Source organism: Triplophysa rosa, linkage group LG17 (assembly GCF_024868665.1).
Source record: "Triplophysa rosa linkage group LG17, Trosa_1v2, whole genome shotgun sequence".
Classification (NCBI taxonomy): domain Eukaryota; kingdom Metazoa; phylum Chordata; class Actinopteri; order Cypriniformes; family Nemacheilidae; genus Triplophysa; species Triplophysa rosa.
This window is the reverse complement of record NC_079906.1, coordinates 18,666,283-18,690,808: the sequence shown is the minus strand read 5'-3', so window position 1 is coordinate 18,690,808 and position 24,526 is coordinate 18,666,283. Positions and strand designations below refer to the sequence as shown.

Genomic DNA, 24,526 nt, shown 5'->3' with positions numbered 1-24,526 from the left:
ACGATGCTGGGTGAGGACACAAATCCCATATATACATTTACATCTAACAAGCATCTTACCAGTAAATAATACCATTGTACAAGTAAAAAAATATATACAATACACAATACAATATGTGACCCTGTCGGTAAAATCCAGGCTAAAGTCGCATAATTTAGAACTTGGCAGCCTAAACATTTAAATATTATAATGAATAGCTATTGAATAATTTTATATGAATTGTATATACATTATATAAATGTCCATCTTTAAAAATGTTTTTTATCAATAGTTAATCACAACCCAGCTGCAGATTGACATAACTTGGAATGCACAGTAAAAAAAGATTTTTATCATTTTTATACATTTGCATAGAATTTTTCAATAGTTATAGTTTAGTTTATATCTGTTTTATCTGTTTTTGCATATATTGAAGGGGATGCATTGAAAACATCTACCTATACAGTAACTCCACCACCGGACTCTGGCTGCATCTGATCAGCAGATGGCTCGGCCATTATTACATGTAATTGCTGGTAATCTCAGGCGATTTTTTATTTCGGTGACACTTCATTTTCTACAATTCTCGCCTCCTGCCTTTCAAGTCACCTAAGTGCAGCATTAAGTGTTGGAGCGAGACCGAGCTTGTGCCAGCATTTAATGCGTTCAAGTCTTCAGATATGCTCGCAATGGAAAGCAGATGTCTGAAGATGTGTGTTCTCAGGAATACTGTAGAACAAGAGCGAGCTTCAGGAAGGGGAGACAGGGAGCATGCGTCTGCGTGTGTGTGTCAGCGCATGTATGTGTGTATCAACTCTAATGCACGTCAAACGTGCGCGTCCGGCGAACAACAAGCTGCCAAAACCGCAAGATAGATGCGTGTGGAAATGCGCTGTGACATTTCTACTCGAGGCCCTTTAGCACCATAAAGTATAGCATCATCACTTAAGCAGTTAATAACTATCATTTCTTCTTGTTTCATCTCTTGCTGATTTTTGCAAGTTCTCGTTTAGTTGCCCACCGGGTCCTTGTGTTCCCCACTATGACCCAAGTGTCCCGCAGATGTTGCGTATTAGAGACAAGGGTCTTTTCCATGTTTAGATCTCATAACTTACGTCTATATTTGTGTCTCTGCAGTGCAGACCCGGAACTTATTTGTTTGCTTAGTAATGGAGGTTTGATTGAAAACCTGAGGGTACGACAAAATGAAAAATAACAAAGTCTGGGAAAAGGTTCACTTAGACAGGTGCACAGCCCGGTAAGAGCAGGGAAAAAACTTGATTAAATTATGAAGAACTGAAATGACTGCTGCACTTGCTGGGTTATTGGTACCGCCAGACATGTTTTTTTCATGAGGATGAAATTGGTTTGTCATGGCAGTTTTTGTACGAGGACAAATCCTGGTTTGTGTTTCACTTTTATGGCAAAAAAAGTGAAATGTAGAAAAATGTATGTCAAAAGAATTTGACTAATTGAAATGTATGCCGACACCTGTTGAAAAACATGCCGTGTCAATAAAAAAAACATGCCCAGCATTAGCCATCATGTTATTTTACAGCTAAATGTGTCCAACAATATGGGTTAATAAGATAAAGTAATAGGCCTACTATCCGGCTGGTCATGTGATCTCAATATGACCACCATCATAAAGGGATAGTTCATCCAAAAATAAAAATTCAAAACTTGTCATTAAATAATCACCCTCTTATCATTTCAAACCTGTATAAACACAAAAGAAGATATCTTAAAGAATGCTTGTAACCAAACCATGGCGGTACCCATAGACTTGCATTGGTTTATGTGTGAATGGGAATTAGGAACATCTTCTTCTATTTTTGTGTTTTGCAGAAAAAAGCAATTCATCTTTAAAATGACAATCACAGAATTTTCATTTTTGGGTGAACTATCCCTTTAACAGTTAAACGTGCAAAACTATTCCTTGGTGGATCGCGAGTAAAAACTAGTTGCTTTGAACTGCTGAGATCAGTGAAGTGTTCCGTTTTTTCTCCTCCATAAAAAAATATAATGAATAAATAGGCTAAATGAAGTGAGTAAATAAATCTCGAAACCATATTATAGCATTAAGTACTGTATCTGCATGCCACAAAATTCACACGTAATGCTCACAAATGAACAAAGCACTGTATCTACAGAAGAGCTCATCTGCTTTTTAACACTCTCAAAACGTTTAGTTTTAACAGGGGCAGATGCAGCTGATTTCGTCACAGCCTCGACTCCCAAAACCGTCCGTAACTGACCGCAGACTACCGAACACAAACAAACAGCCACTCCTACGGCCCAGTGACTTAATCGCACGCTTGGACAGGGGAACCTTATAAATCAAGGCTCACTGTGATTAAAGCATTACATGCTCTTTTTAGGACTTTAGAGGGACACAGGCCTAGCGCACAGGCGCACGCAAACACCTCGCGAAGGCACCAAAAATCAGGTCATCGAATTGACTGTCTGTGAGCGCTGCCAATGACAGGGTTCTTACAGTGCCTCGAGACATGATGGTGAGTGTTGTTCTTCTATACCTTTATAGTAATTACTAGGTTCCTCTTGGGCATGCCACCACCTGCTGGTGATAATCCGTCACTGGAGGAGCCTGAGAGTCTGTCCTCTGTGGATTGACGTGGGTGGATTTGGACCACCATCGCTCTGGTTTCCAGTAAGCAGCGGGTGAGGCTGGGTCAGGGTGTTGCTGCAGAACCTGGCAGAGCTGTGGCACTGGCTATTGCGCTAGGGATTGGGTCGATGACAATTTATGATGGATACACTATCATCTCAGATCAAAATAAGAGATTATGGGCTGCTTTGACTTTGACCATCCTTGCAACCAAACAACCGTATGCAAATGCAAATCATATGCAAATGCATAGCAATGGACTAAGAAAGTTCCAAGACACCTTAGTAACCACATAACAACCTTCTGGCAACCAACCACAATAACCTAACATTGTGGTGGTTCACTTTTTTATTCATGTTTAAAAATCTATCATCACTTATTAAAAACTTTTGTTCAGCAGAATACAAAAGGAGATATATTGAGAAATGTCTCGGTGGTTTTGTGTCCATATTATAAAAGTCAATGGGGGTCAATGTTTGGTTACCAAAATATCTTCTTGTTTTGCAATAGAAATACATGTACAGGTTTGGAATGACATGAGGGCGACAAGCAATTTTTGAGTGAACTATCCCTTGAAAAATCTAGTTTTCAGAGCTTTGTGGACTTGTGAAACACAGCTTAGAGTTCAAGCAATAAGCCTGTAGTGTTTAAGAAACCATCAGTGTCCTACTGTACGTCTATACATCAATACAGTGTAAGAAATACAACAGGAATGTTGTTTTACAATGAACAGTAGTAAGAAATGTGTTCATAAACAGAGATTCGTTTTACAGTCTACGTCACAGGGTGAGGTTACGGGAAACGGTTTTACAACAGGCCTACCGAACTCTATAGACTGCCGAACACTGGGGTGATTACAATGTAAAATGTGTCAGGAGTGCTGTAGCGCATTCCTGTGTCTCGTGCAGTAAAAATGTACAGCTTTAACTGTAAAGACTCGGGGTTCCTCATCACAGGCTGTCGTTGGGCTTTTACGGTCTCCGAGCGGCTCTTTTGGGCTCTGTAAAAACAAAAGAACTTTGAGACCAAGACTGCTGTATTGAAACTAGTGTGTGTGTGTGTGTGTGTGTGTGCGTGCGTGCGTGCGTGCGTGTGTGCGTGCGTGCATTTTGGACCTTCTGGAACTCTTTTCCTCTGCATGCATTGCTGCATTTGTTCAAAAAATGTTTGAACAGACAGCTTTCTTCTGGAACAAGTTTTGCCTGTTTGCCCTCTAATGTCAAATTTAAATATTCTGCAAAGCTTACGTGAAATTAATTCCATTCGCAAAATATCCTTTTACATTAAATCAGGCTGTCAGGGTTGTGGCTTAATAATAAGGTTCTCGACTAATCCTTGTTAAGAAAACAAACCCTTCTAATTAAAAGTGAAATGCAGTCTTGTACGCTGTCCAATGTTCTAAGCGTAAATTCCTCTGTTGTACAAGTCAACGCCAATATTTTCATTTGGAGCATTCCTAAGGAATGACAGCTAATGGTCAGTGAACAGCAAGACATTAAATAAATGCATGATTGAATGAGCTTTACAATCAGCCTAGTTAAGTTGATAATAAACAAAACAAATTAACAAAAATCACCAATCAAGCATCTTTACAACACCAGCTGCCCTGTGGCCAAAACCCCGCTGTAAACAACTGTATTGGCCCACATTCATGAGCGTTCCCTTTTGGCTGCTTCCAACAATATACTATTTACAAGCATGCCTTAATATGTGAGAGAATTCAACTGAATACACATGGCAGGAAGTTCCACTCAAATGACAAAGGTCAAATTCAACCACAAAACATGCCGGTCACCTCATAAGGCACAAGGCTTAGCATGATCCTATGACCATTTCACAACACTTTTACACATGTCTAAAGCGGGGTTTAACATTATTTATGATTGATATAACTTTTGTAAATCCTGTAACTGTTCCTGTAGCTCAAATAAAGGAACAATGGGTTTGCAGCGCAAAGCTCGTGGGTTCGAGTCACAGAACACACATAGTGATAAAACGTAAAGTCGCTTTGAAATAAATTGCCTGCTAAATGCGTAAAAATAGGGATGCACGATAAATTATCGGCCATATTCTCATCGGCGTGGAGGCCAAGAACCACCCGACGCGAAACGGAAGTGCATTAAAATCCTTTAACACATGGCTAGCTGTGGATTATCCCGCTTATACCATGGTCATTTTGTCATGGCTCTGCTTCATTTAGTCATGTTTTTCTTGGTCCTCTAGCAGAGCCATGACAAAGCCTTTGGTTATGTGTGGAGAGAAACATATTATTGTCCTTTTGACAATAATATGCGTTCTCTCCAGTGTCTCGTCATTGGCCCCGCCCCTCTCGTTTCTTGTATTGCCTTCTTCTGTGTCTTATGTTCCACACCTGCCCTCGCTCGTTATCCCTCGTTTGTCTCTCCTTTATAATACCCTCATGTTTCATTGTCCTTTGCTCAGTCATTGTTTCCAGTTTGTCTTGTTGCTCATCAAGCGTCTACCGTCATTGCCTGTTCCCGTTGTGGCTGTTTCGTCTATCTTAGTAAGTGTTTAGTTTAGTTTAGTTTATTATGTTAAGTGCTGTTTAGTCTAGTTTAGTGTCAGTTAGTCTTCGTCCTGTTATTTATCCTGTTTTATGTTGTGATACCCCATCGTGGGTCTTTGTTTTAGTTTTTTTTGTTAATAATAAAAGTGTTTTTGTTAACCCCTTCAACCTCTGCTGCCTGCAATTGGGTTCTTCCACACGTTTCTTGACACATTTGCCAAGTTAAATCTTTTATTGATGTTTACAGTGAGATTTTAGATCAAACAGGTGAAAATTACAGTGATTTTGTCAGTTAAATTTCAAATGTAAACAAACTTACTGGAACTACCTGTGCGTTAAAGGTTTTTAATGCACACCTTCCAGCCAATCAGAATGGAGTAATCAAAAACACCATGGTATAAAGGGTTTTAATGCACACCTTCCAGCCAATCAGAATCGAGTATTCAAAAAGACCATGGTATAATAAAATTTAAGCCGATATATTTTAGCCGATAAATTATGAATAATTTCCTCTGGTTGAACCACTTCAGCTGCATGCTGCTCAGTTAAAATCCAGTACGGTACAGGCTGTGTCTCATTTCGTAAGGCTGCGTCCTCCGGAGGTCTCATTTGAAGCCTGCTACGTCATCGAGGCTGTCTCGTTTCATAAAATCAGGTACGACTCTCTGGAGGCACCCTTCAAATGCGACCTTCTTTGACAGGAATTCGGAGGACACATGAGCTGTATCCTTCGTTGCTAGAGATAACCCACAATTCTTTGCGTCGGCCAACGTCTGTTATTTGAATAAACGGCAACAGCTGCACATTCAATCAAATATGTGGTGTTTAAATGTTAACCGTTTACAATTTGTTTTACGTTTTTTTTAATCTTAGCAGGCATATGTAATAAATAGGTTTACAAGTGTTTAGTGATTTTGAAACAGTAAGGCAAAAATTTTATATTTGTTTAACTCTTTTGGCATTGTTTAGGGTAGAAAGTAAACAACTTTTTACCTCTTAAATCATGTAGAAATCATTTTAATTAATTTGACAGGTGTGCGAGTGCAACGTGTTGTCATAGCAACGTGGTACTTCCTGTTTCCTTTTCTGCCAGTATGTCCTACGAAGGACGTCTCGTTTAATTCTAAATTGAGAATCCTCCGTATACCGTATCCTTTGATACCTCTGGAGGACACAAGGATGCAGCCTTACGAAATGAGACACAGCTACAGTCTTTCTGTCGTGATCATTCACTTATCGCTATTAGCAAAATATTGTTGATGTAGGTACAGTGTGTGATATTTATCAATGTATAATTTAGAGCAGTGGTTCCCAAACTGGGGTACGCGTACCCCCGGGGGTACACCAGGTGACGGAGGGGGTACGTGAACAAAATCCTGAAATCTACGGTTTACTTAATTATAACGCACCTGACAATCAACCAGTCATGTTTTTCTCACAAGCTAAATATAAAGACATGCTCCCTCTAGTGTACACACAGCAAAATAGTAGTCACGTAGTGCCATAAAAGGTCAAATTCATGACATCCAATCGAAAAATATGCGTCCACTCATGCGTAAGCGCACGTCTTTACGTACCGCATGTAATTCGACTGCACGCGGCTTGGAACGAAGCAACAACTGCTTGTTAAATTAAAATGGATAAGTGGTTGCAAAGATTTAGGCCCGCAGCCACAGAAAGAAAATCGAGTCCCAGCAGCTCGGATGATCCACAGTCCTCTGACCACACCCCGGGTCCCTCCAACAGCACTTCGGCTGCAGTTGTAAATCAACCACCCGCTCCGGTTGACACCGACACAGATAGCGATGCATCGGAGACTACAGCGTCAACTCAGGTTCAGCAGTTCACAGAAAGACGATCAAAAAGGCGTAAATATGACGAGAAATACATTTCATATGGATTTACTTACATTGGCAGTGACGAAAATCCCAAACCACAGTGCGTTATATGTGCAAAAGTACTCTCTCATAACTGCATGAAGCCAGCGTTTTTGCACAGGCATTTAGAAACAAAGCATGCAACTTTGAAAAATAAACCGTGAGAGTTTTTCGAAAGACAGTTAAGACAACTCGGGAGTAGTAAGGCCCTTATAACAGCATCAGAAAACCTTAATAAGAAAGGACTGGAAGCATCCTACATGGTGAGTTACAGAGTGGCTAAAACGGGCAAATCCCATACTATTGTGGAGAACTTAATTCTTCCGGCTGCAGCTGATATTGCGGGTATTATGCTTGGGGAAAAAGCCAAAAAAACAATACCGTCATCAGATGCCGTCATCAGACAACAAAGCTTCACGTTGCATCGCTGATATGGCAGAAGACGTTTTAAAACAGCTATTGCTTCGCATAAAATCCAGCGAATTCTATGCTTTACAAATCGATGAATCAACGGATGTAGCTGGTGTTTGGCTCAGCTGCTGGCATATGTCCGGTATATTTATGATAGTTCAGTTATGGAAGATATACTTTTTTGCAAACCGTTGGAAGGCAGAGCAACCCTGAGAGGAGATTTTCAAAGTTTTTAGATGGCTTTGTAACATCACATGGACTTCAGTGGACAAATTGTGTGGGCATTTGTACTGATGGAGCGAAAGCCATGACAGGCAGGCTGAGTGGACTGGTAACACGTGTGCAAGCAGTTGCGTCCCGCGCGGTTTGGGTACATTGCAGCATCCACAGAGAAGCGCTGGCCACCAAAGGAATGCCTGAACGTCTTAAGGAAGTTTTGCAAGATGCTGTAAAAATTGTAAACTTTATTAAAGCAAGGCCTTTGAATTCTCGTTTGTTTTCTGCATTGTGCAATGAAATGGGCAGCGACCACGTCACATTGTTACTACATACTGATGTACGATGGCTGTCCAGGGGAAAGGTTCTCACACGATTGTTTGAATTGAGGGATGAACTTAAAGCTTTTTTTATCGACCATCCCTTTGAATTGAGTAACCGCTTACATGACGAAGAGTGGCTTACAATATTGGCCTATCTGGGTGATGTTTTTTCCCGTCTGAATGAGCTGAACATCGGATTGCAGGGATTTGCCACAACCATATTTAATGTACAGGACAAAACTGAGGCCATGATCAGAAAGTTTGCTCTCTGGACTAATTGCATTAATGAGAACAACACCGAAGCCTTTTCATCATTGCATGACTTTTTGCTAGCAAACGAACTCAGCCTTACTAACAGCGTTAAGCGTGACATAATGAAACACCTTTCTGAGCTGTCTTCGCAGTTGCGCAAGTACTTTCCCGAGACAGATTCTCTGCAAACAGCACAGCGCACCTTCCTGTTTCTGAGCGAGAGAGTCTCATTGAAATCTCTACGAGTGGCGCTTTGAGAATTGACTTCGCGCAAAAATTACTGACAGACTTCTGGATAGCTTTGCATGCAGAGTATCTTGCCTTAGCCGATCGCGCTTTGAAAACATTACTGCCCTTCTCCACAACGTATCTTTGCGAGAGTGGGTTTTCAGCACTTGCCCACATAAAGAACAAATATCGACAGACTCTGCATAGAGAAGGATTCGAGACTCAGACTTTCTCGATACAACCAAACATCACAGAGTTATGCAAGTAATTTCAAGCACATCCATCTCATTAAACAGTGAGTCATTTATTTATATATGAGTCATATATCATTTATTGTTTGATAAAAGAAAATTACATGTATTTAGAATGCAAATAAAAAAATGTTTGAGACCACAATTGTGACTGTAAGAAAGGGGGTACGCAGAATGATGTTAAATCCCTGGGGGGGTACGCCATTGTAAAAAGTTTGGGAACCACTGATTTAGAGGAACAAAAGCATATTGTTTGAAGCCGTTTGCCGTCTGAATGCTTTCTGTCTTGAGACCTGTTAGACTTGTGGCTATTGAGAACACTTCTGGGTTGCAATGGAAGAACATTTTTAATTTGTTTATTAAATTGACATTATACCAGAAAAGTTTAAAAGTTAAAAAATCTTTAACTGGTGTAAAGTAGGCTTAGTACATGGTTTTCAGGGAAAAAAGAGAACTAATGGTTACCTTGTTTTCTGCAGTCAATGTTTTCAAAGAATAGCAGTTTTTACCTTTTGTTTCAGTCTCAGAAAATGTTATATTAATATTTAGATACTGTATATCAGCCAATATATCGGTTATTGGCTTCCAATGTTAAAGAATTATCGTTATCGGCCAAATAATTTTTAAAGAGTATCGTGATCGACAAGGAATGCTTTTGGAACTCTCATAACAGTTTAAGTGGTCGTAATTGAGCCGTAATGAAACAAAACAACATTTGAAAATGATTATTTTGTTATCTGTGCAGTTTAGCTGCCTGGAGTTCTCAAAGGGAACCCTTATTATTATTATTAGACGGGGGAAACCAGATGGTTACGTGAGGAAAACAACTGAGAATCATATTTCATTTTTGTATTTTTTGCTTTGGTTGTTTCAGTGGAGGGAAAATAATAAAACCTTTCGTTCAGTATAAGACGTTCAAAGCGTTCTGTGTAATTGGTTTGGCTTTGAAGTATCTGGCAAGGATCGGGATAAAATGTTACAAGCAGACTCACCCTCATGGAGGGTATTGAGTAGTCTTGATGATTAAGAAATGACTTGGCCCCACGTTTCTCCCAAAAGGACTTTTTTCCTTAAAAGTAACAATTTGCTTTGACAACAGGGGCAGAGAGGGAAGCTATTATTTTTATTTGATTATTCATTTTGTTTTATGTTTCCTGCTTCAAACCCCCCATTTAAAGCCTCATGCCCTGTCATTACACTACGGTGAGATGACTGGTCCGAACCGAAAACACAAACATAAACCCCAACGATATCTGCAAAAAAACGTTATCTGCAAATTCACAACAGATGATGGATCTGGCCATGCTCCGATTTCCTTCGCAATGGTAAACTAACTTAGTCACTATCAAAGCCGCCTCTCAGTCAAACCTCATGGCCATTGGCCATGTCTAAAACTGTTGCAGGAGAACACAATAGAGTAATTCAACCCACGATGACTCCACAAATAAATATAACTTCACTTTAATCTGAACAATAAATCGCTGCTTAAACTGATAGTTCACCCAAAAATTTAAAGCCTGTATATGAATCTTTCATCTTTCATTCTTCTGTGGAACCCAAAAGAGGATATTTTAAAAAAACGTCTCGGTGGTTTTGTGTCTATACAGTGGAAGTCAACAGGGACCCAAATTGTTTGGTTACCAACATTCTTCAAAATAATTCTGCAGATTAAAGGGTGAATGAATGATAAAAGAATTCTCGTTTTGGAGTGAACTATCCCTTTAACATGCAAAAGAACTGATGTACAGAGAGACCTGTCAATCATCAACATCTACCAGAATTTCAAATGAGCGCATGGGTTCAAACATACATTTCATGTTCTCTGAATATATTAACAAGGAAGCCTATGTTTTTCAATCAACTCTCAACTTGCATAGAGTTTCAAACCACACGTAACTCTAAAAGGAAGTGGGCAAAACAATGTGACTCTTCTTATGTTGTGGGGTATAGCCCTTACAAATCAAAGACCCTCTCTAAACCGACCCCCTTTCATATTTTCCCCACAATTTATGTCATGCTCAGGCCCCTGGTAACCTGAGAGAGCCAGATCACCAGACAATATACATCATCACACATCAAAAGGGTCCTCACAATGCAGACGTCCCCAGAGAGCAGAAGAGAAGGGTAGAGCATCCGTCAGCACAGGAGCCCCTGGTCAGGAATAACACAGTTTGAGAAATGAGGACCGCAGGACCTAAAAAGGGCTGGAGATGGAGGCGGTATGCATAAAAAAGCAAGGCATCATGGGGTGATTTTAATGGAAATTCTTTCAATCTTAGTCCAGATAGGGTTTGAAGGGGAAGGTGGTAAATTAAGGGCTGTTTAAACAGACAGCCAGTCATATCCAGCTGTGGAGATGCAGTATATCCAGCCCACCGTCCAGCACGCTTTAACAGCAAACCTATTCTTACTGATGTCTACTCTTCTTGGTCGATAACTATTTTTTGTTCATACAAATGGTGAACAACATCATTACAACAAAACACCTCGAGTTACGGCTCAGGTTCACAGTTTAAATCCTGATCCAGAGTTGTAGAATTCTGTGAAAGTTTGGCTTACGTATTATAAACAGCACTAAAAACCTGTTAGCTAGTTTTCTGTGGCTCTTTCTTCCCTCTCAGGGCTGTAAGCATGACTTAACATCATCTTTTCACACAACCTGGCATTAGCCGTGGGTTTATAAACCATAAATCATATTCATTTCATCCCTGAACTTTTCCTAAATCGACTCCAAACCCATAAAGAGTTTGTTTTTCATTTCGCTCCGAAGGGGCTTTGAAATGCAAATATTTGTTTCCTTTGCGAAAAAAATGGCATTTTTTCTTCACGAGCAAAATCTGATGTGAAATATGAATTCTGGCCATTTTACATCATCGCTAATACAAACATTGCAGGTTCCTTTTTGTGAGCTCCTAAATGAGTGAGTTTTGGCCGGCACTACTGTACATATCCTAATAACTCGCTAGTTAGTTACAAGACTCGGTTCCTGACTCAGAGCTCTTAAAATCTGGTATTTCATCGCTGTGCTTGTGATTTGAAGTGCAGTTTGTGGTCAAATTGGCATTCAGTGTTTCTGCCTGTCCATCAGCAAGTCTAATAAGCTTTGATGACATGTCACAAGTCAGATATTTTACAGTAGTTAGCGTTGTTCACCCTATAGCTCACCGCATTTCACCTTACGTGTGGTTTGGTATGGAAATATGAAATGTATTTCCTTTATGGCGGCTGCTGTTTGTTCAGTCAAGGTCCTGCACAGATTTTCTGAGGATAAAGCAAAAGTAAGCACTTACATATTTCACAGTGGCACATCTAGTTAAAATGATTTAAAATATGAACTTCTCGACGTACTTAACAGGGTGTTTCGCAAACACGCTCACATTTAAAATCCATCTCTTAAAGACACGGACTCGCTTCTTTGTCGTTCTTGTAACGTTATAAGCATTCAAACATCATTAAGCATTAAGTGTTCTTGTGAAATGTAAGCTTTATCAAAACAAGCAAGCAAAACAAAAGCCTGAACTGAGATAATGATCAAAAAACATGTACGACATCGAAAACACTGCTGTGTTTATGCCCAAAGTTATTACGCAAATCGAGCGTTTTGCCGGGTCCCCTCAATTTCTCTGCCATCGGCTAATTCGCGGAGACAATCTTTCCATTTGTCACTGGAGTCATGTCAACGCTATATGGAGTCAATTAAAGCACAAAGTGATCTGAAAAAGTGGCTAACCCCATGTAAACAAAGAGAACATATGAAAATACAACTAGGAGTCCTCTTCAAGATGTGTGGTTGGCAGCGATCTGGTGACATGGAATGAGAAACATGTTTCGAAAGCTCCTGCATCGAACTGAAGAGGAAAAGGGCGTGGGGGAACCAAAAGGACCTGGAAATGAAGCCGCATGTCTTTCATCATTTCTCTGTATATCCTTTACTGATAAGATGTTTGTCAAAACATGCTGTAACACTAAGAGGGGACTGCTAGTTTGATTCGGAGTAAATGGCGAAACTCATGTCAAAAAAACACAAAAGGCAACCGAGATTTATACAGATACACGGTATGTCATCTGAAATGCTTCCTCCCGATATCACATACAAAGCGGAAAAAACATAATATACAATCGACCTGAACTTTTCATATTAAAGCCCATGGACCAATTCTTTTCGAAACGTAAAAGTGAAAACTTCTAAAGGAAAAAATAATGCACTTGAAGGTCATTTAGTGTACTATTACGCATAAAAGAAAAAACTAGATATACTTTATAATTAATCATGCAATATTCTAATTAGGCATGGGCCGAATACCGGATCAAGGTATACCGTGGTTTGAAAAGGTCACTGTTTTAAAACCACTAAAATTTTCTGCTATACCGTTCCCAAGGTATGAGCTCTTTTTTTGTCTCATCAAAAAACGTAAAGTGTAAAAACCCATCAGGTTCTGTGCTATTTTTTGTTTATTCTTAATTTGCTCATCTGCATTTAATTTATTTATGTTTATATAGATATGTATGTAAGTTTAATAAAAAATGACTAGAAAGGGGTGCCGTGCTTTTAAAAGGTTTGGGAACCACTGATTTAACCTGACATACTGTACATGTTTACTACTTCTCCAAATATTTTGTGTTGCTTAAAAATGAAATGTATTGTGTTCAATGGGGAAGGCACTTTTTACACAGACATTTAAAACAACACATTTTAAAAATTCTGATATTTTTAACCCTTGTATGGTGTTCAAGGTTTTGTTGTTCACCTGGTGTTTACAGGTCTGGCGGACACAGAGCATTATTCAGTCTTTAAATAAATACAGCCATAAAAAATGCATGTAAAGATAAAAAAGAACGATCTATGATATGATATGAAACACTGTTCATCGTTAATTAACAGAGGTGGACAGTATTTAGGTATTTTTACATTTACTCAAGTAAATTTTTTAAGAATTTGTACTTTATGAGTGTTTTTACTTTGGAAAGAAAATACTTATAATGCATATATCATACGTAAATCCCACTATATTTCATAAATAGACTTTTACATGTTTTTTTACCTTTAATACAGTATGGGGCGGTTTCCCAGACAGACGTTAGCTTAAACCAGGACTAGGCCTTAGTTTAATTAGCAAATTTAAGTAGTTTTAGCAAACATTACTTCCTAAAACATTACTTGTGTGCTTTTTGAGACAACGCAAAGGCACTGATGTATTTTAAGATATATCAGTGCAAGTTGTTTTCAGTCTGGACAGCTCTTACATTTATTTTAGTCTAGGACTAGTATAATCCCTGGCTGGGAAACCACCCCTATGTAAGTCAAATACATTTAAAATCTAGTACTTTTCCACTTTTAAAAGTAAAATGATTGAGTAAAAAAGTACTTCAAAGGTAAAAACAATATTTATTTATTAAATGTAGTGAAGTAAAAGTATGATATATGCTTTATAATGTAGTGAAGTAAAAAAAAACACTCTCATAAAGTACAGATATTTAAAAATGTACTTCCCACTACTGTCCACATCTGTGAATAAATATGAAAGCCTGGGGTTGGAAAAAAACTATTAAACACATTGTTTTATAGTAAACACCAAAACCCGAGCACCACACAAGGGTTAAAAGTAACATCCCACACCAGTGTTTTTGTTATGACGTTACAATCCTCCAAGCAGTTCACTGTCTCCACTCCGTAACATCCTTGAAAATAAGTGTGCCGATTCTAAAGTGAAACCAGATCCTCCAGATGAATGTGAACGGGAACAGATACACGTCTCCGGTAAGGCGCTCTCATGTGCAAAGGAACCCTCTAGACAGAAGTTACGTGTTAGTCACTGTTTGATTCAGACATATTTTCAACGGAGACTCATTGGGAAACTGGGGCTGTTTTGACTCGGTCATCTTCAGGAAAGCCTGGTTTTGGAGACTAGCAGCATTTGTAAAAGATTAGCAGCCTAACTCTCATCTACTGTGCCTGGGTCAGGTAAAGTGCAGTATGCAGACGGTTATAACGCCGGTATCTCTCCATCTACGGCAGGCAGGAACATTCCTATATCGCCAATGGCCCTGTAATCCAATAAAGCCTGGCAAAAGATGTGACCTTTGAGTAAGTGGGTTATGCTTTCAGGTATCCTGAGGCAAGATTTTCGCATTGTAATGCAATAATGCTTAATTTTGCAGTCACGAGAGATCAGAAAATCATACGGTCGCAAGTTTTTGAGGGTCGGCTAGCATTAAACTCACGATCTATCTTTCTGTCAGCGCAGAGAGCAAATATGCTTTGTCATTACGGGAACGGCCCCAGTTGGGTGCGTTCGCCATGTAACGCGCAGATCACGCTGCCTTAACCTATCATTAGCCAAAAGCATAAATGCAAACCAACTGTGCAAGAACAATAAAATAATTTGTCAAGGGAAAAAGGGTGCAGATAAATTCTGCAACTCATTTTCCAGCTGGCCTGAGAAACCGATCCGCTGGCCAAGTCCACAGCACCTGGCTGTCAGGGCTTTAATACTGTCTGACTTCATTTCAGTTTTTAAAAAGCAAAGCTGTTAGGTCACTCGCAACACTAATTCGCTTTTATCGGTGCTAGTCAACATTTGCGATTTGACTTGTTTAGGGCAAGAATCAACACTAAAATACACACACAAAGCGAGAGAGAATTTAAGAGAGAAAACAGAAAAAAGAAATGTTATGACTCAGAACACATACCGCACCTCCGGCCAGATTTCCCTCTTTTTCTTCTCCGAATATTCTTGTCAGAAACTCTGAGTGATATATACGAACAGTTTCCTGTTGCATGATATCTTTTTTCTTTAAATAGGAACCTCGTGAAGTCAGGCGTTGCTTTATGTGTAGATTTACAGACGCCAGCAAATCAGTTATACGTTGACGCGGAGCTTCGCGTTGTAAAGCACGAGCGCGGAGCCAAAGGAAGGCCGTTAATGTCAGGCGAGGCACGGACAGCAGAATGACCTGGTTCTGATTAGGGCTGAGATTGTTTTCTTTTCCACTTTCTCCACGGAGATATCGAGCGCACAAAAGCGCACGTGAGCCTGTAACAAACATTCATGCACAGACGCACAAACACACACACACACACACTCCTCTGTCCTATTTCCATAAGCAAAGTATAGCCTCCCTCACATGTGTTAGTTCAATGAGAAACACACGCACATGAGACTCGAGCGTTACGCATGACAGACGCCCTCAACAAGCATTCTGCGCTCCGTCACTTACGGATGGACGACCCCATGACCCTAAAACAATGCTTGCTCTAGTTCGCCTCTTTTTACCATACTGTATTTGAGCCTGGGATTTCTAATGACGTCGTTCCTCTTTACTGCCAACAGTAGCGTCCCGTAGAGATCTTAAAGTGTCTTTGCGATGACAAAAGTCCAGTTGACCTGCACTAGAGAAAAGGGTTCAATCGTGAATTCTTGAAGAGTGCGAGCGGCCGAAAGAAAAATAAGCAAAATGAAGTCTGCCACAATGGGATGTCTTCTTTCTCAAATTAATGGCAGATACACGACAGTGGAACTGATGTAATGTAAACACTAGAAGAGTATTGTAGCTGTCACGGTACATTTGCTACAGCTTAATGAGTATGTTCTCTCTCGAGCACACGTACATCGCACATAAAGGGGGGACTCCGATGGAAAGTCTGGCACAGGACGGCTGCTGGAAAACTCATCTGTGAGATTGTGGTGAGGGCTGAAAGGGTGAAATAGTGGAGAAAATATTTGTGGTAAGTGATAAGTCAGCAAACTCAGTGCAAATTGTAAAAAGCTGAAGTCAACATTCATTCCTTAAATTCCTCTCAGCCTGTTAAAGGGCCGGCGCGCATTAATCTTCCTTCGTGCTCTGCTTTCTCGTTAGCTATTGCGGCCATATTTCAAACGGCTTATTAGGGATTCTAGTAATTTTATGTGCTAAACTCTAAAGCTTTACAGGGTACTTGCAATGCTCGGTCAGAAGCTAGTGAGCTAGTAAGGCACCAGCATCCTACGACAGCATCCTATCTGCTATGAAACCTCAAAAATGACTGATTTGGAATGCTCTACATAAGCAATAGCTCTGTGCATCCTATTAATACTGCAATACATGGGAGACGTGATAACAAAAAACTCAAAAAAGTGCATTGTTGCCTCCTAAGAAACTTTCAAGAACTTTAGCATTGTGATCACACTTATGATGCCTTAAAGGGACAGTTTTCTTTGTTTTGATGTGTTCTGATGACACAGAGAAAGATATTTGGAAGAATGCTTGTAACAAAACAGTTCTTGGCCACCATTGACTACCATAGTAGGAAAATTTACAATGGTAGTCAAAAGTACCATAGAACTGTATGCTTTCCTACATTCTTTTAAATATCTTCTTTTGTGTTCATCAGAACAAAGACATTTATACAGATTTGGAACAACTTGAGGGTGAGTAAATGATGACAGAATTTTTATTTTTGGGTAAACTGTCCCTTTAAAATACTGCTTAAAGAGACAACTCACTAGGTTTTGGAACAAAGCATTTGCAAAAACGTTCCCATACCATAAAAATGAAGCGAGGGATCAAGAAAAACATATCAGACAGTCTGTGCCGTGGGAAATTGCGTCCTGTTATCATTTACTGGCATCTCTCTCCAAATGTTAACCTGCCAAACTGCTGATTTCAATTTCTGCCTTAAATCTGAGTAAATATCCCAGAGCACTACGTGCAGATGAGACATAAGTGCTGTCTGACAGAGACAACTTTAATAAAGTTTGGTGTTCTTTTAACCTCGCTCTGAGCATGTGTCCCGTCACAGTAATCCAGTCACCGATGGAAACAGGAAGAAGGTTGAAGCTTACCGATTCGTGACTACAGACCGATCTGCAATGCCTGGATGAATCTGATTGGTTATGGCTGGATGTGACAAACAGATGGTGAGAAACAACACAAAAAATAAGGACACATTCATCATTAGTGAAATGTTCATGCTCTCAGTGAACTGTCTGGCTCACAATATTTATTAACTGTCAGTTCCTTTTCTTGCCCTTTGAACTCCAAAAGGTCAAGTTTATTTGACTCCTGCTCAACAGACTCATGGCGGTGAAATGTTGTTTCTACGAGTATGTCTTGTAGGAGAACTTCACAAGATAATAAAAATAAATAGGATTTCTCAACATACCTATTTTTTCCACCATCAGCGCACGCAACTTATTCGCGCAAACAGACCGAATATTAATTTTACAGCTTTCAGACTTCGCAAAGACGAATGGCTCACATCACATAATCCAGATCTGTTCGTAAAAGCGAAGTGTTTTCATAATAAACATTCTGCATTCAGAGCCCACGTCAGGTTATTAGCCTGCAGAAATCCCTGACCGTAATGTAATATTACACTCAGTTGGTGCTGGATCACTAGAGGACCAGAGAATAACTAATCCTTCCAGAACCCCGCGCTTTATTAACAACCAGTAATAAAGTATATAAACTGCGCTATTAGACTTTATAATGTATTTCATAGTCCTCAAGGGTCATTCCAGCCAATCAGATCGCAGACTGAACGGGCACTGCCCTGTGGCAGCTTCCTGGCACGATGAGACTACCGAAGGATATAACTGAGACCTTGTCAGGCAATAAAGAAATGAAACAGCGCTCAATGTTTGCTCAATTGTTTTGTGACCACTCGATTGGACGGCCGCTGGTTCACTGATGTGCCCACACTTGTAAAAAACCTTAAGAAACTAATGACTGGCAGAAAAGTTGATTCATATGAATCTGTCTGCATTCACTGCAGAGCTTTTGCATGTTTTGTAGAGAATAAGCTGTATGCTTTGTGACATTGCTATATATAAAAGAATAATACTTACTCTAATAAAAGACCCACCGGGGAACTCGGCGTCGGTTTCGGTCTCCATATTTACACTCTATTAAAAGGCAAGTGAACTGGGCGGGAGCAGAAAACAAAACAGCTGTATTGGTACAAAGGCCAGCGGGGTCTTGATCACCATCAGTTACTCTTAACACTAAATCAACACTAGAGCGGCCACCCCGCTGGACCCCTGACTCAAACGGTCCACGGCCACCTAACCATCCCGCTACAGGATGCCGGGGCCCTCACGTCCGCTTCAAGTGCGCGGGATAAGGCGTTCAGCGCCGCCACCGAGAGAATTTTACTTTGATGAAGCAAGCCAGCACGCGGCCAAGAACAGCAAGTGCCACTGTCGGAATGTAAATCAAAAAGCCACCCGCGTGCGCGGTCATACGCGCTGAGAAGTCTGGAGACACGGTTGCTGCCGTCTAGAAATGCATGAGTAATTCGGGCTGTGTGGATGTGCGGTTAGCTGTGGCATGTCCCCCTGGCACACGGTAAGAGCGAGTAGCCCCTTCATCTCAGTACGGAGTCGGAGAGAAAGAGAGCGCAGGCAAAACAATCAGATCCATTTCAAATAAGGCAGGAATTCGACCCCGGTATCAAAAAGCGAGAGGGAAAAAGGTTGGAGAGTGTGGGCGCATTTTCATGAGCGATTCTCAAGACATGGTCCAAGCTAAAAATACATTTTATGATGACATATCGGAGCCAATTCTGTTTTTCCTCCGTTTAAGCCCACGTCCAGAGCACATTTCCTCTGGTATTCCAGATATATTTCGACACTTATTCAAACCAGATAATATTTTTTAACAGGATGATTGGTTTGAGGGTTGTATTGGCAGGAGTGCAGTGCCCTTGAAATGAAAGATGATTCAGGACGTTTCTTTGGCACTGTGTTTGACATCCCACAAACATAAATAACGCGAAACTGGACATGGGCTATGACATCACAGACACTCTACAAAAAACATAAATTGCAGTCTTAATTCAAGACTAATAATAAAGGTCACCGATGTCTCAATGTTGTACCTCAGAATCGACTGAGCACATTGAGGTTTTCCAGATGATTAGAAAAAGTATTACGGATTGATTCCAAACCATAATAAGATGCTATAATTCTCTAAAGCCACAAGAGTATCTTTTATCAAATGCTACTCTAAGTCTATTACATTCTAAAATGTTTTCAGTTTCGAATACTCCGTTTCTCATATTTTCATACTTTCCAAAAATGATGTCTCCTCAAACCGCATCTTTCTTTTAGAAAATAACCTCATAAATTCCCAGCCAAATTAAGCTGAATCAACACTCTGGCAAATCCCCTTGAGACCTATTTGTGAGAAATGATTCAATGGCTTCCATTACACCACGCTGGCTCTTAAATGCTTGGTGACTGAGGCTGAGAAACGTTCACTCATTAAAGGTTTGCACGGTGATGCCATAGCCTGGGATGAAATACCGTTGCGCATTGATCATCAGTACTTTGTGAATCAATGGAACAAGCTGTAAACATTACAGTTTGCCCACGCAATCCATTTATCTACTGTATGCCTCATTCTGATGTCACGGGAGTTCTCAAAAATATGTCGAATGAAGAAACGTGGGAGAAAGTGACTGATGTGGGTGTAAGTGAGTGAGAGCGAGCACATAGAGAAGACTAGAAAAGAAACAAAAAGTGCGGGAGAGCAGGTAATTGCGCAGTCCAAAAACACAGCAGTTTAGGAGTGATGCAACAATTGACGTCAACAGCAGAGCGCAGCCAGCCAAAGCAACTCAAACAAAGCAATCGTGAAGACACAGGTCCTTTACAAAACCAGCAATGCAGTTGTTTGTATGTGTATGCTTTAGAAAGAGTTAAATAAAAAAAATCTGTTTAAATATTATGCACACAAACTTAAAACGTTTAACTTATATACGGACTTCAAAAGAATGTGATACACTTGGGTCTTTATAATAATTATATAATGGCACAGTCAAAAATTCTGTGCCGTACAGAAAAGCTCAGGAAAATTCATCAAGCTACAGGAATTCAACTTTCTGAGTGCAGATGCCACATTTCACAGATGACCAAATGGTGCTGAGTTTGTATATGTGTGTGGGAGTAGACGCATAACCATAGTAACCTGAAACAGTAATGCAACGACTCTTTTAAAGGCAGTTATTTTTTCATGAGCTGAATCAACAGTTTAACGTGGGAGTAATACCTTGCTCAAAAAAACATTTGTGCACAAGTATAGACCATCGCATCAGCTCTGATTATGATCATCTGAAATGCTCCTTAGTTTATTTATTTTTTATATATATAAAAATGAGAGGACAGGGATGAACTTGCTATACTGTAGCAACACACCACGAACTGAATTTAATTGACTTCAGTGAATTAGTGAATTACTGACCAAATCAAACAGAAGAGAAATATTGAAAAATGTTGATATGATCTATTTTTTAATGCAATAAAACACTGATTACATAGAAAATCATGTTTGTTCTCTACGTTTACATAGGTATATTCATTTGTCAGACACTCCAAAATGGCTAAAAATGTGCATTTAACATTTTAATCTCTATGAGATTAAAGGGATAATTCACCCAAAAAGGAAAATTCTATCATGAATTACTCGCTCTCACCTGTTTAAATTTCTTTGTTTGGTTGAACATAGAGAAAGATATTTTGACGAACGCTTTTAACCAAACAGTTCTTGGACACCATAGACTACCATACTAGGAAAGATTACAATGTCAAACGTGCCCAGAATTGTTTACTGTCCTACATTCTTCAAAAATATCTTATTTTGTGTTCAACAGAACAAATAGAAAATTATAAAGTAATTTTTCCTACTATAGTATTCAATGGGGTCCAAGAACTGTTTGGTTTTTAGCATTCTTCCAAATATCTTTCTGTGTTCATCAGAACTAAGAAATGCATACAGATTTGAAACAACTCGAAGGTGAGTGAATGATGACAGAATTTTCATTTTGAGTGAACTATCCCTTTAAGACTAAAGTGCATAGTACAGTTACTTTGTATACTTTTTTCGGAATCTAAAATGACAGACCTAAAGACAGTTAAATCCTGGATAAATACAAAGTCATATCACAAATAAAACTGTTCTGGGGACCACAAAATTCTAACCACAGAACACATGGAGGCATACACATGCATTTCCATAGCAACAAAAAATGGGTTGTAGTCAAAGTATGTTAAGACATATGTTAATTACATACACCAAAAATATCAAACCTGATTCATTTGCTTCAAGTATAAAAAAGCCAAATATAATTATTGATCATAAAAGAATTACTCAAATGCCAAAACACCTTTCTCCTGTCAAACAACCTTATATATATAAAATATATAACATGCCCTAAAGCAGGTTAACAAGTGCAACACAACTGGTTTCATCTGAACATTTCACAAAAGTCTCATTGAGACTTTCTTTCCAGCAGGGCAAACAGGACGGCTCGCCAACATCTAATTGAGTGGTCAATTTCAAACAAATCATTCTTGAGCTCAAACAGATATGACTAAAACATAACATTTACTTCTGTCAAACAGATCTGATAGACGTGCAATGATTTGCTTTGGCTTGAATGGGAGTGAGTTGTGAAACCATCTTACAAATGCTGAGATACAGTCGCAAACATTTGGTTTAAATTTGGCGAGCAAAAGTCACAATCAAACCCTCCGACTGTCAAGGTAAGATTACTAATTTAAGTCAGATTTGTATAATCATCAACTGGGGTAACTGTGTTGGCCTGAACAATCCCACGCCACTGTAACATCATCTAAACATGCTGACCACGCTATAGCCCAACACCAGAGAGCCCTGTTTCTACTCAACTGCATGTGTTATTGGGATGCATGCTCAATTACAACCAACGTGATTTGCAAGAAAAGCGAGTCACAGGCGCACATATGCACACAAACACATACGCACATAGTGAAGAGAGTTATCAATGTTGTAAGAAATCCAATGTAAGCTATGTATTAAAAAGACGAAATGATTTTATGAGTAAAAAAAGCCTGATTATTTTCATATTTGAACACACCGAGATCTCCCTATACAAGTAGCTATATGGCGTGGTATTAATCCAAAAAGGCACTATTAAGAACTTTTAATATTAATGGGACTTTTTCGAAAGCATCTATTCTGTTTACACCTAAAACCAAATAGCATATCAAATAAAAATAGTTTTTTTAATAGTTTCATACAAAAAAGTGCCTGTAAACATTACAACAAAAAAAAAACATGCAAGTACCCACATATTGTTATGTGCACTAGATCATTGTAATTCTGATTCAGTTTTCAATGGGTTTATCCCTGAGGTGTCATTCTAAACAATATTCACTATATTGACAATGGTTATCTGCTTGTTATAAAAAATAAATTAAGTTATAAATAATAGGCTAAACGTTTATAAGAACGGATGATATGTGGCTGCAACTTGTCATATTGTCACGTAAATGCGTTAAATTTAGGAATGTATTTTATGCTAAATCAAAACATAATTGTTATTCTAGTTCGGAATACTCTCATGTGGTCTCAGGAAAGGCTTCTTATTTTGACACACATTTGCAACATTAAATTGTTTTTTATAATATTGCTATGAAAATGTCGACAAATTGCACCTTGCAAAAAAAACACCGCCCGTACATACCCTCTCCAGGTGACATTGTGAAACAGTGAAGTTTGGAGGTGTGATGCGCGTGCAGTTTGAGATCTTCAGATCCGCAGCGCATTTGGATCGAAGCAGGATTCGGTTCACAGCCGTCTGCAGGGACGCGCTTCGGACAGATGTCCGCTTTACTGCTGAACATGGAGAAAGTCATTTCTGTTAAATCTGTCTGATGACTGACCATCCCAAAGAGCGCGGTGGACTTCTGCATCTGGACCTCTGATTTCCAAGTGTGCATGTCTGTCCTCGTAAAAATCCTAATAGTGTATTTTACCTGTGGGAATAGAGAATCACGCCGTGAACATGCGATCCATTTGGAGTTACAACTATTCAGTGTAACTATTATAAGTTTCGGAAAAGTAGCACATGCATTTCCTTATAAATATATACAGTCAGTAAACAAATGTAACACATTAAAGGCATCCTCTTTTATTTCAAGTGTTCGCGTGTTGTAGTGGGTTTTAAAAACATACCTGTTTAAACCCTCCAAAGCCAGGAGGAGAGGATATTTTGAATGACTGATGATGACTCTCAACTTCTGCGTCCAACGGGCTGTTAAATGAGTTTTTACCGACCGCATCCTCTCTCTCGTTTCAGCTGCAATTTTATGAGTTTCTATAGCATCAATTCTGAAAACCAAAACATGCGTTACTGCTTTGATTGACTGCTCATAGTGCCAATGATTACATAGCGCTGAAAGGGGAGGGACCGATAGGAAGCAAAGTGGATACATGTGAAGAGTAAAGGCGATCCAGTTCAAGGTGGAAATATTAATTTGCATTTTCACGAAGGAAACTGTCTCATTTAACGTTACACGCATGCAATGATATAAATGTGCTTCTTCACCATACAAAGACAAATATCGTAAGATGTGTTAGATAATTATATGTAGAAACTACTTCAAGGTAAACGGATAAACAGTAAATGTTTATATAACGCAGATTTCCTATAATAGACTGGATTGTTACGAATGTTTTGAAGGTAATACACGTAGAGAGCTGTGATAAGTCCATCTGATCGGTGCAAAATTGAATGAACGTTGTCTCGGAACAGGTCAACAGCGACATCTTATGGACATTTATAGAAACTGATATTACCTTAAAACTTACCTAGCGGCATAAACATAATAATAATCATATAAAAGATAAAGGAGCGACGTAACCTTGACATTTCGGTAAAGGTCGCACAAAGTCCTGTTTTTAAACGGGGAAACGAATCATACAAGCAAGTGTTGACATACAGTAGCCTACTTACCCCATATTACTTAAAATATAGTTTTGGCATTTACCTAATGATTACTTTTTTCATTGTAGACCGTTTCTGTTAGATG

General features: G+C 39.3%; 1 protein-coding gene across 3 annotated transcripts in view; it reads right to left on the bottom strand.

The window, feature by feature from the left end:
* LOC130568664 (zinc finger protein GLIS1) overlaps window positions 1-23,784 on the bottom strand; it is a 77,553-nt gene extending 53,769 nt beyond the window's left edge. For all 3 annotated transcript variants that reach the window (XM_057357669.1, XM_057357670.1, XM_057357671.1), the window contains exons 1-2: window positions 23,670-23,784; window positions 23,179-23,470 (exon numbers count right to left, since the gene is read on the bottom strand). In XM_057357669.1, the coding sequence (XP_057213652.1) occupies window positions 23,179-23,434 (256 nt within the window). In that variant the 5' untranslated portion in view covers window positions 23,435-23,470; window positions 23,670-23,784. The remainder of the gene's footprint in view (window positions 1-23,178; window positions 23,471-23,669) is intronic.
* Between the last annotated feature and the right edge of the window lie 742 nt (window positions 23,785-24,526).